The 14,996-nt window shown below is 44.2% G+C and overlaps 1 protein-coding gene across 3 annotated transcripts in view; it reads left to right on the top strand.

The window, feature by feature from the left end:
* The window catches only part of LOC125625224 (C4b-binding protein alpha chain), a 106,599-nt gene that overhangs the window by 67,663 nt on the left and 23,940 nt on the right, over window positions 1-14,996 (top strand). For all 3 annotated transcript variants that reach the window (XM_075122033.1, XM_075122032.1, XM_075122034.1), the window contains 5 exons: window positions 5,139-5,327; window positions 8,052-8,240; window positions 9,788-9,887; window positions 12,088-12,170; window positions 13,211-13,405. In XM_075122033.1, the coding sequence (XP_074978134.1) occupies window positions 5,139-5,327; window positions 8,052-8,240; window positions 9,788-9,887; window positions 12,088-12,170; window positions 13,211-13,405 (756 nt within the window). The remainder of the gene's footprint in view (window positions 1-5,138; window positions 5,328-8,051; window positions 8,241-9,787; window positions 9,888-12,087; window positions 12,171-13,210; window positions 13,406-14,996) is intronic.

Here is a 14,996-nt window from a genome sequence, read left to right as displayed (position 1 = left end):
CATGCAGGTTTCAGAGGAACAGCCGTGTTAGTCTGTATTCGCAAAAAGAAAAGGAGTACTTGTGGCACCTTAGAGACTAACCAATTTATTTGAGCATGAGCTTTCGTGGCTCACGAAAGCTCATGCTCAAATAAATTGGTTAGTCTCTAAGGTGCCACAAGTACTCCTTTTCTAGTTACATGCAGTGTTGCTAGTTTAGTGAGTGTTTGGAAATTTGAATGGAAATCGAAATATTAATACACACTTTAAAAGCACATAAAGTGTATGATAAAATATGTGCATCTGAAGAAGTATAATAGATTTGAGAGGTATGAACATAGACTAGCTTCCTTTTACAGGTGTTTTTTTTTTTTTTAAGACCGTGTCAGTGCATTCACTTCGGTGATGTTGGCCAACCTAATAATTTCAAATGATGATTTGTAAGTAAAGTCTCAATGAGCTCTCCCCGACAGCTAGTGGTGAGCTAGGGGCTGGGGGAAAGGCTTCAGGACCAGATTGTATTTACACTCACACCTAATCTACCTAGGTATCCAGCAAACAGAGCTGTGTTGTCCAAGTGATAGATTTTGGCTGGGGTTGGGTTACAAATCACTTGGGGGGGGGAGGGGTGTAATGAAATGTTGTTGTTCTTATTGTATGAGTAAAGGGCAGTAGAACTGTACTTAGCCTGTGCTGGTTGAGGGCAAAGAGAGGGGGTGGGGACAGGTGTTTTGCTTGATGGTCCGCCTGAGTCACAAGTATGATTTAACCTGCCCTCTCCACTGTTTAAAGACAGAGCTTGTTAGGCTCCATAGAGAGTCTTTTGTTTTGTTAAGTGACCACTGGAACTGAAATCAGTGATAATCGGGTCTAAGTGCATAGACAAACTGTGGGACTGTGTTTCTGTGGAAGAGATGGCCCAGTCTGCACTAGCACCAAGGTTCCCCCACTGAGAGCTCAGCTGAAATCACTGAGAGCCGGGTGGAACCTCAAGAGACCAACTCGCAGAGGTCACAGTGGCAGGTGGCAGCAGAAGGTGACGGTGCAGGGCCATTGGCAACAGAGCAATGGAGTGAACGGTGGCACAAAGAACAACAGTGGCCAGAGCGAACAGTGAGCAGCTGCAGGAATGAGCAAGGTGCCTTCTTCCCCCCCACCTGGGAGGTGAATCATGTGAAAGCACCTATGAACTCTGAGTCCCCACTGACCAAGGACAACACCGGTGAACGTTAATGAGACTGTTAAGAATGCTGGAGACACAACACAGTTCATGCGAACAAACATGGCTGTGGCATCATATTTTCAATTTAAGCAAGAGATACCACACGCTACAAACTGGAAGCCAGTGTTAAGTGCATTGTCACTTGTTCATCCTGAAGTTGAACACTGGTTCTGAACAAGACGAGCAACTGCTCACTATCTTTCTGCAAGAAACTCAACTGACTGGCTAGAAGCATCTGGTGAAAGATTCAACAGTTGAAAAATTGAACCACATTCAAAAAATTTGCATACATGGCTGATGAATGCACCGATGTAAATGGGCATCAAGTATTGAGACATTGTGTACGTTATCTTGATGTCACTGGTTGGCCAGTAGATGCATTTCAAGATGTTCAAGTTATTGAAGACACATCGGCTGCATCTGTGACAACCCACATCTTAGAAGAGTTAAATGCTTGTCAATTGGACCCCAAGCAGATGGCTGCTTGTGCATTTGATGGAGCTGCAAACTTCTCTGGAAAACATGGTGGAGTACAAGCTTTGCTCAGAGAAAAGTGTAACCCTAATCTCTCCTATACACACTACAGAGGCCATCTACTCCAACTAGTGCTAGTACGAGCTGCAGACTCTTCAAAAGACATTTAAAAAGCTATAAATTTAATGTCTTCATTATATTCTTTTTTCAGCAAGAGTCCAAAAAGACTGAATATCTTGGAAAATATAGAAGATACACTGGGACTGAAGTTCAAATTAGTCCAACCTGGGAAAACCCTCTGGTTTTCTCATGAGCGATCCTTGGCTGTTGTCTTAAAATTACTCCAGCCTTTATTACTGGCTTTGGAAAGTATCTTCCAAGATGGGATGGATCTAAGTAGTGAGGCTGGTGCATTACTTTTGCTACTATGTTCAGAGAAGACTATTGCCATTCTCTCTCTTGTACGTCTACTGTTGAAACCACTTGGGTCATTTAAATAATGCCATCCAGGCATCTGCTACAACAGTAGTAGATCTTTGTCCAGCTATAGAAGCTACAAATGGATCAATCAGAGAGCTATCCATTGAAAAAGTACTGGAAGATGCAAAGACTTCAGTCCAGAAGTTGACTAATGGAGGCATTTATATTGAATCCTTAAGTGAAGAGGACAATAAGTGTTTAAGTTAACTGAAAAAGTACACGGACTTGATTCTTAAAAATCTACAACAGCGACTTGTAGATTCTACTCAACATCTCCGTAGCTTTTACAGATCCCTGTCCTATAAAACACCAACAGTTGAGTGGAGTGAGGCACTACCAGCAATGGGGCTGCCATGGGATCAGGACAGAATAGAGAATTTGAACACAGAGTGGAATATCATACGACGAATGAATGAAGATTTGACTTCAACTTCTTTTTTTATCATCACTAGTGGCTCGATCTGATCTTTGTGCTGTGTTTCCTGGGATGAAAAAAGTAGGAATTCATCTCTTGCTACTCCAAGTCACAACAGCTGTAGTTGAGCGTTCTTTTTCATCATTGAATATAATTTTGTGTTCTGAAAGAAGTCGCCTTCTGCCTGATCACATGAGTGAACTAATGAGCATATCAATTGAAGAAATGGAAATACCAGAGACACGAGAAGCCACCAAAGATGAATGCATTGCGTTCAAGAAGTTCATTAACAGAGTTGTGCAAAATTATAACAAGAATCATAGAATCATAGAATATCAGGGTTGGAAGGGACCTCAGGAGGTCATCTAGTCCAACCCCCTGCTCAAAAGCAGGACCCATCCCCAATTAAATCATCCCAGCCAGGGCTTTGTCAAGCCTGACCTTAAAAACTTCGAAGGAAGGAGATTCCACCACCTCCCTCGGTAACGCATTCCAGTGTTTCACCACCCTCCTAGTGAAAAAGTTTTTCCTAATATCCAACCTAAACCTCCCCCACTGCAACTTGAGACCATTACTCCTTGTCCTGTCCTCTTCCACCACTGAGAATAGTCTAGAACCATCCTCTCTGGAACCACCTCTCAGGTAGTTGAAAGCAGCTATCAAATCCCCCCTCATTCTTCTCTTCTGCAGACTAAACAATCCCAGTTCCCTCAGCCTCTCCTCATAACTCATGTGTTCCATTCCCCTAATCATTTTTGTTGCCCTTCGCTGGACTCTCTCCAATTTTTCCACATCCTTCTTGTAGTGTGGGGCCCAAAACTGGACACAGTACTCCAGATGAGGCCTCACCAATGTCGAATAGAATAGAAACCAAGAAGGATGTAGATGTAGTGCTTCACAGAAGGCTTGAGTAGCCAGCTTTAATTTGTGGGATTGATTTTAAAACATGAGTTAAATCTAATAAAATGGTCATGAAACATTTTTTTCAGTTTTTCCTATGGTGCCATACAGCCCACCTTCACCCTCATGGTCTCACCCTTCATTGGCCTTGACCCCCCCACATCCCCCCAAATTTGAAAAAAAACAAACCCCCATTTCAATTCCTGGGGAAAACACTGGACCCGCTGTGTTTCTGCTGCAGGAGACAAAACAGGGCAATTATAGAGTGGTCCATCCCCTGTTGTGCAGTGCCAGAGTCTGGCAGGCAGAGGTTTAAGGGCACCCAGAGCATGTGATTGCACCCCTGACCATCTTGGCTAATAGCCATTGATGGACCTGTCCTCCATGAACTTAACTAATTCTCTTTTCAACTCAGTTATACTTTGGGCCTTCACAACATCATGTTCAATTATGTTAGAAGGGAAGGGAGGAAGAGATATGGGGCAATAGTTGAAGGGATTGGTGGGATCAGAGGATGGCTTTTGAGATTGAGGGAGACCAGAGCTTGTTCACATTTGGTTTTAGTGAGATGGCAATGTGTCAGAGGATCTCCTATTGTGAATGGCACTCCAGGCATGTTAACTGGGCCAAAGATTATCCATCTCTAAAACTGTACTGTAATCCTCGCTGTTCTGCGCAGGAATCGATTATTTACAGTTCAAAGAATTAATTGGTGGTGTGGCTACAAGGGCAATACACCTCATGCACGTGGACATCTCGCACTGTAGAGTCTCAGAAATATTAAGGAAAACGAAATGAGTAAAATTATTTGCATTTTTTCTTGTTTGTCTTAGCTATGTTGTTCAGTGGTACTTTCACTTGTGTGTAGGAGGCAGAGCTTTGAAATATTTGTAGGAGAGAGAGAAGGAGCAATTCTGGGATTGGTTCTGTCTACTTTTAGCCGGTTTTGTCAGATACTAACACTGTAAAAGTCACTCTAGTCATCTTGCGGCATCTTCTGGGAGTAGCCTGATTGTTTATATGATTTTCGGAACAGTCAGATGAGTGAACTGATGATCTTTTCTTTTGCAAAATTCCTTTTTATACAGTGTCTAGGCTGAAAACAATCCCAGGCACCCCTGAACAAAACCCCAAATAAAACTGCTGATTGAAAGGGGGAGAAATGTCCATTCTAGCTCTGAGCATAGGATTCATGGTGGTCAAAAGAAGTTTTTGTTTAAGGGACGAATCTCTCCAGCTTGACTTGGCCCACTAGCTGGCCCACTTGGAGTGTGGGTGGGAGCTTCAGAGTTGCTTAGGCGGGAGCTAGTCATGCAGTGGGGACTCAGCTACTCTGTGCTGCTAATCCAGTCACTCTCTGCACCTCCACCATTCTTCTGCAGCGTGGTTGCTCTCCCTAGGCTAATTCCTGTCTTAATAACTTGACCTAGCACAGCAGTGAAGACATGCCTTTAGTTTAAACCCCTGGCTGTGTGAAGCTCATCTGTGCTCATAGGCCACTGGAAAACCTGAGGAACCCCCCACAACGGGGCTCACTGACCTGTGGCAGGTCCCTGTAGCATCTAAGGCATGTCAGGATCCTTTTCAACAAAGGCAGCTGGGTGAAATTATTTAAAATCAATATCTTTCCTATTGAAATGAGAGTATGTTCTTATGTTTTTCTGATAGGTCTGTGTGGGACCCTGCCAAGGCTCCGTCGTGCCATCCCCCGTGATACTAGTCGCACAGAGGGCTTCCCTATCAACGCAGAAGTGACATACAAGTGCGTTGATGGCTGTGTTAAAATCCCTGGAAAGTCGGACACTGTAGTTTGCCTTTCAAACTCAGAGTGGTCAAGCATTGGAGAGTTTTGTGATCGTAAGTATTTTATTTTCTCTGGAACAAATTTGCTCGGGCCACCCTTCGCTGAAGGAAATGTCAGACTTTCCCCCACTGAATAGGTCTACTCAAAATTAGCTTTAATAACTAGTTTCAAGTTCCTTGCTGGATCAGTGACAATATACAGTTAACCTGCTTATTCAATAATCTTGTTGCAAAGCAGCCTGGGAACATCCATCAGTGAGACGACTTGTGCTTGGTTCCGAAATGTGCGATTAAGATTGACAGGAATGGGAAGTAATTTTATATTTGAGTTTTAACTTCAAAGAAATAGGTGGGGATGCCTCCATCCTCGGGATGCTCATACAGTTTTGCTGCATCACCTGGCATATATGAAATAAAGCTGTTTCAGAAATGATACAGCTGAATAGTACCACTTATATTACTATACTGCATAAAGCTCCTGGCCAATGGTAGCCAGGGGGGCGGTGCCTGCAGGTGAGAGCTGCACGGAGCTGTTTGCACGCCTCCGCCTAGGACCCAGACCTGCTGCTGGCCGCTTCCGGGGCACAGAACGGTTCACGGTGCCAGGATAGGCAGGAAGCCTGCCTTAGCATCCCCGCTGCACCGCTGACAGGGAGCTGCCCCAGATAAGCCTGTGCCCCAATCCCCCTCCCCAGCCCTGAGCCCCCCCCCAATGGGGGAGGGGAGGCTACTCCTGCACCCCAAACCCCTCATCCCCAGCCACAGCCCAGAGCCCTGCAGCCCTCACCCACGCACCCCAACCCTCTGCCCCAGCCCTAAGCCCCTCGCACACCCCTCATCCCCAGCTCCATTGGGGCGCAGGCATCAACAATTTTCTTAACTGGGTCACCAGAAAAAAAGTTTGAAAACCACTGCCCTAAAGAACTCTAAATCCAGATTAACAAGAAGATGCAACAAATGGATGAAACAAATGGGTGCAGGTGGTTGGGAGGGAGGGCAGCCTGTTTGCATGTGGATTAGCTGTGCTTGCAGTGTGGCTGGCCTCGTTTCTGGCTTGTGTAAAATAGCAGGGTTCTACAGGCACTACAGCAAAAATAGGGGTTTTTTAGAGGTCAAAGTAGCGGCTATGGAAGAAAGCCTGGAGGTTCTCTGGAAGTGGCTGAAGAGGCGATGGTTGGGTATGCTGGTAGATCTCCGCTGGTAGTTGACATGCCAAGATGAGACCTCTGGTCGGTAAGGCAGGGCTGTGAGGAGATGTGCTTTGACAGAGAGGATACAAAGCTTGTTTTTGATGTAGTAAAGAAGGGAGTCCTGGTGGAGGGATGCAGAGAATAGGGGTTTACATAATCTGAAAAAAAGCCAAGTCCATAGAGAAGAATATAAGGGCCTGGACAAGAGCTTTGGCAGTCTGGACTGAGAAAAGCTGGATCTTGGGGAATTTAAGAAGGGAAAATGGCAAGATTTGGATACAGCTGGGACATGGTCAGGCTTGACAAAGCCCTGGCTGGGATGATTTAATTGGGGATTGGTCCTGCTTTGAGCAGGGGGTTGGACTAGATGACCTCCTGAGGTCCCTTCCAACCCTGATATTCTATGATTCTATGAGGGTCCATAGAAAGGGCTGAGTCAAAACTAATGCCCAGATTACAGGCATGAGCAGTTGAGAGGAGGATGATTTTGTTCAATCGGTGGCGACTGAGAATGTGGAGAAGGAAAGATTTGCAAGGGAACACAAGCTCTGTTTTTGCCATGTGCAGTTTAAGCTACTGGCAGGGAATCCAAACGGGAGTTTTGTGAATGGTCAATATAACCATCACACCCAGAGCAGATCGGATCCCGAAGACAGGATGCAGAAGGAAAAGAGGGTGGGCTGAGGAGAGAATCCTGCCATATTCTTGCTGATGGGGCAGGGGTGGGGGAGAGTTGGAGGATCCACTGAACTAGACCTGAAAGTACAAGATGGAAGAGTCAGGAGAAAAACCGTGAGAGGATGAGTGACAAAAGCCAGTAGATGATGGAATTAAAAGAAGTAGAAATGCTTGATGGTGTCCAAGGCACTAAGAGGTCAAGGAGAATGGGGTGGGGTAGAGGTCCTGGGAATTATGTGAGACTTCAATAAAGTGGAGAGGATGGACACAGCCCGGGGAAGGTCACAAGGTTCAAGCTGAAGACGACCACCGTGGTTGTAAACAGAATGTTCAGTTAGAATTGGAGATAAGGAGCAGGGGGGAAATCTGTCTTTCTCTTTCTACATGCTTTAATCTACCAATGCCTTTCTCTCTCTTAGCTCCTTCCTTTTCTCTTTTACTCCTTAGTTTGTATCACCCGCTGCTTGGAGCAGCACCCAGTTAACTTTGTCCAAGTTGCTTGCCTCTCTTCCTTAAAAATAATTGTAAAAAAATCTCCGTTCCCCTGCATATTTTGTAAAGCGTCCTGCTCTAATGCTCAGATGCTGTTCCGTGGCTGTACTGTAATAGCTGCTGCTGCCTTTAAATAGGGCTACCAGATAGCAACTCTGAATAAACAGGACGGGGGTGGAGGGTAGTAGGCGCCTACGTAAGAAAAAGTCCCAATAAACGGGACTGTCCCTTTAAGAACGAGGCATGTGGTCACCCTACCTCTAAATCATAAACTTTTGGCGAAGGTTTTTTAAAAACGTGTGTGTGTTTATATATAAATAGAAAGCTAAAAGTACAATTTTGATGCTTATCTTCATAGCTAAATCTTTCAGACCCTGTATCTTTTTTTTTCTTTTTTTTTTTTTTTTTCTTCGGTTAGATGACTGTGGTGCCCCACCGAGGTTAAAATCTGCTGCCTTAAGTAAGGAAGATGAGAGGAAGAATTACCATCCTAGCGGGTCCACTGTGCGTTATGTCTGTCGTCCAGGATATGAGAGGACCGAACTGACACCTGTCATTACTTGTCTTGAGAATTTAACATGGTCAGAAAGCCCTGAGTTCTGTAGAGGTGGGTGTCTTTTTGGTCACTTTTCTCTCTCCATTGAGCGAGTGGCCCTCTGTGAGCAGACAGGAGTGTTTTGTGTTAAACAGGTGTTTCACATTTCAGCACCGGCTTGTCAGTTTTAGTTTGGAGAAACCTTTTTGTCAGGTTTTGATGTTAAATTTAAATGAAGCTTTGAATGGAGAGAGAAAGCATAGTGAGTACTATTGAACAGTAGACAGCGTTTGCAGCAGTTAAGCTTTTCATTGTGCTTCCCAGCAGCAATCGGAAATCACAAATAATGCAGTAAAGTTAATATCCTATTATGGTAAATATCCATTTAAAAATGGTGAGCACAGTATCCCTGGAAACTATATATGAAGGAGAATAATCGTATTATTTTTGTCATTTCCAAAAATTCACACATTTAAAAATTCTAGCCTCGGACACCACTCATTCAGCACACAGTTCAACCAAACGGAATCACCGTATTAAAAAATAAATACAATATTCAATAACTATATGTATGGCAAAGTTGTTCTAATACCAAAATACATAACAAAACTTAAATGACAAATGGCCCACATTGTGAAGAATACCGTAAGTTTTGGCAAAGCTACCTATATTGAGTCTATATCTGTTGTATTCCCTGCAAAACCCTACGTTAATACAGGATGAGAGGAAGGAGCCAACTGAGTGATCAGCCTTAACCACAGCTCCTTGCATGTATGTGTTATATTCTGTTTGACAAACATGGGCTGTATCTTAATACTGATGTGCATTTCTTGTGCTGTCTTAGATTCAAGTAGTCTGACGTGCCTGATTAGGAACATACTTGATGTATGCAAGAGGCCATATATTTTTATGTGCAAAAATCCTTGTCCACATCAAGGACAGAGATGTTTTCCCAATATACTCATTAGTGCTGTTTGTAGCTTTCTCTGTGGCTCCCTGAATGCAGCATCTCTCTTCTGTTTGGCCTGTGGACATGGTGAATTTTTGAGTGTGTGTTCTTTATGGTAATAAGTGCCTGGCACCAGAGGAAGCGTCACAAATAACTCCCTGTACCAGGTAGGAGGAGTCTCTGCCACTGAAGTTGACAATGTGATATAATTAAACACTTAATGTGGACAATAAGAATATCCACAGTTAAGTAGGGGAAAAAACCCAGACAGGAGAGTGAACTAACTGGACTGTGAGTCTGCCATTGCCACAGTCCACGGGCGGCCAAACTTACTGACCCTTCGAGCCGCATACACATACAACAATCTTCAGACGTTCAAGCGCTGGAGCAGGAGGCGTCTGCTGGGGCTCGGGGCTTCACCCCACTCCTGCTGAAGCCCTGAGATCCCCGCTCTGCTGGGCAGTAGCCCCTAACCCACCACCCTGCCCCAAGGCAGAGGTCCCACCCCCCAAGTATGGTAGGAGGGCTCCGTGAGCTGCTCTTTAACTGTAAAAGAGCCACATGCGGCTTGCGAGCCACAGTTTGGCCACCGCAGCCATAGTCTCTTCTAAGTATGTTAGAGTTTGTTGCAGCAACATAACGTGCTAATAGTGATCTCGTTCTGTGCTAGGGAAATCTTGTGGTGTTCCAAAAGGACCAGAGCATGGCAGAGCTGTTGATGTAACAAATCACCTGTATGGTGCAAAAGTCAACATAATTTGTGATGACGGGTGAGTTTTGGGCAACCGGTGCTGAGTAATTCACAGAGCTTAGTTTGGTGTAGAGCTACAGGGGAAAAGTGGAAAATTAATAATAGAAATTCCGATCTAATTTAAAAACACAATCTGAGCAAGTGCTACAGATCTGCTGTCCTGGCTTCAGGGCTCTATTTAAAAAGTATAACCTTCAAGCTGAATTTGGCCAGGTGTGGATTATGATCCCTCAGTCCTCCAGTTGAAAGATTAAGTTGGGAGGAAGCAGGTGCAGCTACGGTATCATGGGGTGTGCTTCAATTTGTTCAAGCTGCTGTTGGAAAAAACTACCATAATATGTGATTGGATTCTAGTTTCATTGGATTGTGCGGGTACTTTCTGGACATCAGAGTAATTCAGCAGGGAAGCACATGGCATGAGCATGGATGTCTTCGTTTTAATTAATATATCCTTTTGTTTTTCACTGTGTCACCCATTTTGGTGGTATGTGCAGGCAACAAGGTTTAGATCCCTGTGCCGGGATTAGAATGATTGGGAGGGGCTGGTTATGGAATAAATTGCCTAGGGAAGTTGTGGAATCTCTGTCATCGGAGATTTTTAAGAGCAGGTTAGACAAACGTCTGTCCGGGATGGTCTGGAAAATACTTAGTCCTGCCTGAGTGCAGGAGACTGGACTAGAAAACCTCTCGAGGTTCCTTCCAGTCCTATGATTCTCTGTCTTCAAACCCCACAGCGATTGGGAGACAAAGAGAATGCCTTTTCCTGTAGCTGAGCTATCGGCCTACTTCTCAGGTGATGTAATACCAACTAGCTGTTATCAGATATCAAATCACTTTACAAAGGAGGGCAGTATTGTTTACCCCATTTTACAGGTGGGGAAACTGAAGCGCAGAGGGGAAGTGACTTCCCAAGGTCACCCACAGGCCAGAGGCAGAAATGAGAATGGAATCCAAGTTTCCCGAGTCCCAGTCCGGTGGTTTTTCCTCTAGGCAATACTGCATCTGAGTTGTACTCACAAGAATGTCTGAGCCATTGTTGTGATACTTCACATTTTCCTGTGCAGAAGCGTACAGGAGCTGCACACCTTGGAATTGTGTCCGCCAATGAAAACTTTGGGTTTAAGTGGGCTGATGAGGTTTGGACATTGAGAGGTTCAGGTTTGGAAAGAGTGGCAGCAGCGGGACAGCCCTTGGGCAGCTGTCTTCTCGCCCTGTTGTTTCTGCCAGCACAAGAGGCCTTTGCATGTAATGTTCTAAGTTGGAAGAAAAGCAGTAGCCACCTGGCCACAAATGATGTTCATGTCTATCCCTGTTAGCCCCTGCCGTTTCAGCAGACTGGTGAAAGACCCTGCAGAAACCAGCTTTACTAGGGGCACCTCTCATCTGTTTCTCTAAACCTCTTTCCCAAATAAATAAGGCCACGACCTTTAGCCTGTAGTGTTAAAAGAAGTAGTGAAGGTAAGTGACTGCATTGCCAGTATGCAGTACCGTACTTCCTGTGCAAGCATTAGCTAGCGCTCTGGCTAAGTGGGTCTTGGGTGTGGACTGTTGGCAACTCTTTGGTAGAAGAGCAGAGTTAAAATAGGAAGAGGAATGATGGCACTAAACAGGCTGAGCTACTGACTTCCAGAGTGACAGAGATACCCTTTGAGTACCTTTCTCCCCGTTTAGCTGGGGCTGTAATCAAAGGGGTAGAATGACAAAAGCACACATCCGGAACACTGTTCTGCAGATTGGAACGAGGGAGATGTGACACAGCCTCTTACTCTGCAAGCGCAAACCTCTTTGACATGCAAACACTTTAACAGTCTGGAAAATTACTAATTTCTTTAGTGTTTTTCAAATTCTAGAACGTACCTAGGGACTTCTTCCACCTTCTGGAGATGTAAGAAATAAGCATTAAAAATGTGGAGAAAAGACACTTACTTGTTGTTTCCCTTTGCTTTAAGGTTTAACAAAGGTATTGCCCAGTAATTCCCAAGCATGTAGCTAGTATAGACTTTGAGGGGAAGGATTTCACCTGCTCACATGGTCTCTGCAGTCTTCAAGCCACCTATTTGCTTGTTCTACATTGACTTTTACCAATCAGCATTCCTTGGTCCAAGGGATCATGTTAGTACTTACAGCAGGAATGACCCTACAGGTCCAGAATTTTGGAAGAGGGGTTATTACAGGAGTAATTAGATAGTTAGGTAAGAAGCTTTTTCTCTTTTCTTTAGGTTCAGATTACGTGGGCGGACTTTCATCCAGTGTTTGTGGAAGGGAGATCAAGTTGAATGGAGTCCACTTCCAACTTGCCAAGGTCAGGCTATTTTTATGGATTTAAGAAGGACTCATGATTGGAACTGTTGCAGAGTAACCATTACAGAGCTCACAGAGCTTTCATGTGTGTTTCATATTCACTCAATGTCGATTGTCGATCATATATATATATATTTTTGGGAGTGGGGAAATCTGATGAAAGTGTAGGAGGATCCATTGTGTTGCTGTTGCCTTCTGTGGAAGCCACACTTCAAACAAACAAAAAAACCCCGCAGCCCTCTCTATCCCTACAGAGCACTCCCCTTGAGATTGCTGTCTGGTGTATAGATTCCAACCCAACTAACGACCTCATCACAATTGAACCCTGAACACGGGGATGGTGGAGTTGGATTGGTTTCTCATTCCTCCCCAAATAATCTCTGCTGCTTTTGAAGTCTTTCATCCAACTTTTTTTTATTTAGTGTAATTCCTCCCTGTTAATTATTCTCTTCCCTTCGCCTCAAAACCAACCAACCAACGAACCCTGGGACTCCACACTCAAAATCTCAGGCTATTTCAGAGTGAAATCCAGTATTTAAACTACTTCTTCCCAATTTATTTGCTTTAACTATTTTGTCCTTTTGGACACTACCTGGGGATCTGTCAACCAGGCTATCGCCATCTGGTCTAGAACCAGCTGCAGTCAGAAGGAAAGTCATAATTTAAGCTTTCAGCTTCTGGAACATTGTAGAAGCGCAACTATTGTCTTTCAAGGATGTCAATCAAAGAGCCAAGCTCCTTATATATAATGTGGGGGAGGGATATGGTCTGACAAGGCAGTTATCCAGGATTTGTTTAATGGAGCCAAAATCTTCTAGCTGAACGGATGTTGGGAGTGGAGAAAAGTTTGAAAGCGGAAAGCCTTGTAAATCTAAGGAAGGTAATGCCTCGCATTTTGTTAAAACACAGTACTAATTACACTCTCAAAAGGTTAAATTCCTCCCCAAAAGGGGAAAAAATTGTAAACAAGTGTTTACTTTACAATTCGCCTCTAACTGAAATGTGCATTAATATTCATGATGCCATTCTCTTTTCCTTCAGCGATTACTTGTTCTCCTCCTCCTAATATTGCCAATGGGACACACAATGGCAGCAACATGGAAATCTTTCACTGTAACTCATCGGTAACTTACAAATGTGACCCTAATTTCTCACTTACTGGAGAGGCCTCCATTCACTGTACAACTAAAGATAACATCAATGGAGTCTGGAATGGGTCTGCCCCTGAATGCAAAGGTGACTGCCTGTTTTTTTTGTCTTCCTCTTGTTCTACTTTCTCCCACCAGAAAAAACAATATTTTGGTTGCTAGGCAAACCCATAAACATGAGGAAATTGAGTTAGGCATTAATCCTCTAAAGATATAACTTGTGGGAAACCTGGTTGCTGTGGGAAACATAATCCTGAAGAAATGGCTGTCGCTTCACGTACACCAAAGGAGGAAAAATTAAGATCTCATGGGTAACCTTAATTCTGTGACTTCCTACCTTCTGAGTGCTCTACAATTTTAATAACTTGTTTCTGCTCTGAGTTTTATGTAACTTGTGGGCTTTTTAAAAAGAACAAAGACGTGTATGTGGAAGTAATGTCCCATCCTCTACCTCCATGTGTCATTGAGGTTCGACTCTTGGGCCTAAGGTACTGCAGCATCGACCTCTATAGTTCTTTAACTTGAATTATAATAGGTGGCAGCAGGAGTAAATTGTTATTTGGACCAACCGCTAGAGGAGGATGCACAGCACACTAAAACAATGGATTATATATGCACAAATAGCCTCATTGTGTACACTGCATAGCCAAATATTTAGATTTGGCAAATTCTTTCGGTTAGGCTAAGTGGATGAGACTTGGGTCTGCCAGATTAGAGATCTGGGTTCTCTTCCTAGCTTATGTAACTTTCATTCAGGGAGGATGGGTTGCTCAGTGCGAACTTGGGTTTTGAAGGGCACAGGATTGTTAACAGCAGTCAGTAGAAATAATGAGAGTTGAACTCATCATCTCAATATCTTAATTAATGATCTGGAGGATGCGGTGGATTGCACCCTCAGCAAGTTTACAGATGACACTAAACTGGGAGGAGAGGTAAATACGCTGGAGGGTAGGGATCGGATACAGAGGGCCCTAGACAAATTGGAGGATTGGGCCAAAAGAAATCTGATGAGGTTCAACAAGGACAAGTGCAGAGTCCTGCACTTAGGACGGAAGAATCCAATGCACCGCTACAGACTAGGGACCGAATGGCTAGGCAGGGGTTCTGTAGAAAAGGACCTAGGGGTTACAGTGGACGAGAAGCTGGATATGAGTCAACAGTGTGCCCTTGTTGTCAAGAAGGCCAATGGCATTTTGGGATGTATAAGTAGGGGCATTGCCAGCAGATCGAGGGACGTGATCGTTCCCCTCTATTCGACATTGGTGAGGCCTCATCTGGAGTACTGTGTCCAGTTTTGGGCCCCAAGCTACAAGAAGGATGTGGAAGAATTGAAGAGAGAGCAGCAGAGGGCAACAAAAATGATTAGGGGACTGGAACACATGACTTATGAGGAGAGGCTGAGGGAACTGGGATTGTTTAGTCTACAGAAGAGAAGAATGAGGGGGGATTTGATAGCTGCTTTCAACTACCTGAAAGGGGGTTCCAAAGAGGATGGATCTAGACTATTCTCAGTGGTAGCGGATGACAGGACAAGGAGTAATGGTCTCAAGTTGCAGTGGGGGAGATTTAGGTTGGATATTAGGAAAAACTTTTTCACTAGGAGGGTGGTGAAACACTGGAATGCATTACCGAGGGAGGTGGTGGAATCTCCTTCCTTAGAAGTTTTTAAGGTCAGGCTT

The sequence above is a fragment of the Caretta caretta genome, chromosome 21 (genome assembly GCF_965140235.1).
Source record: "Caretta caretta isolate rCarCar2 chromosome 21, rCarCar1.hap1, whole genome shotgun sequence".
In the NCBI taxonomy this organism is placed as follows: Eukaryota; Metazoa; Chordata; order Testudines; family Cheloniidae; genus Caretta; species Caretta caretta.
Note: the sequence above shows the minus strand (reverse complement) of the source record. Positions and strands in the feature narration are given on the sequence as shown.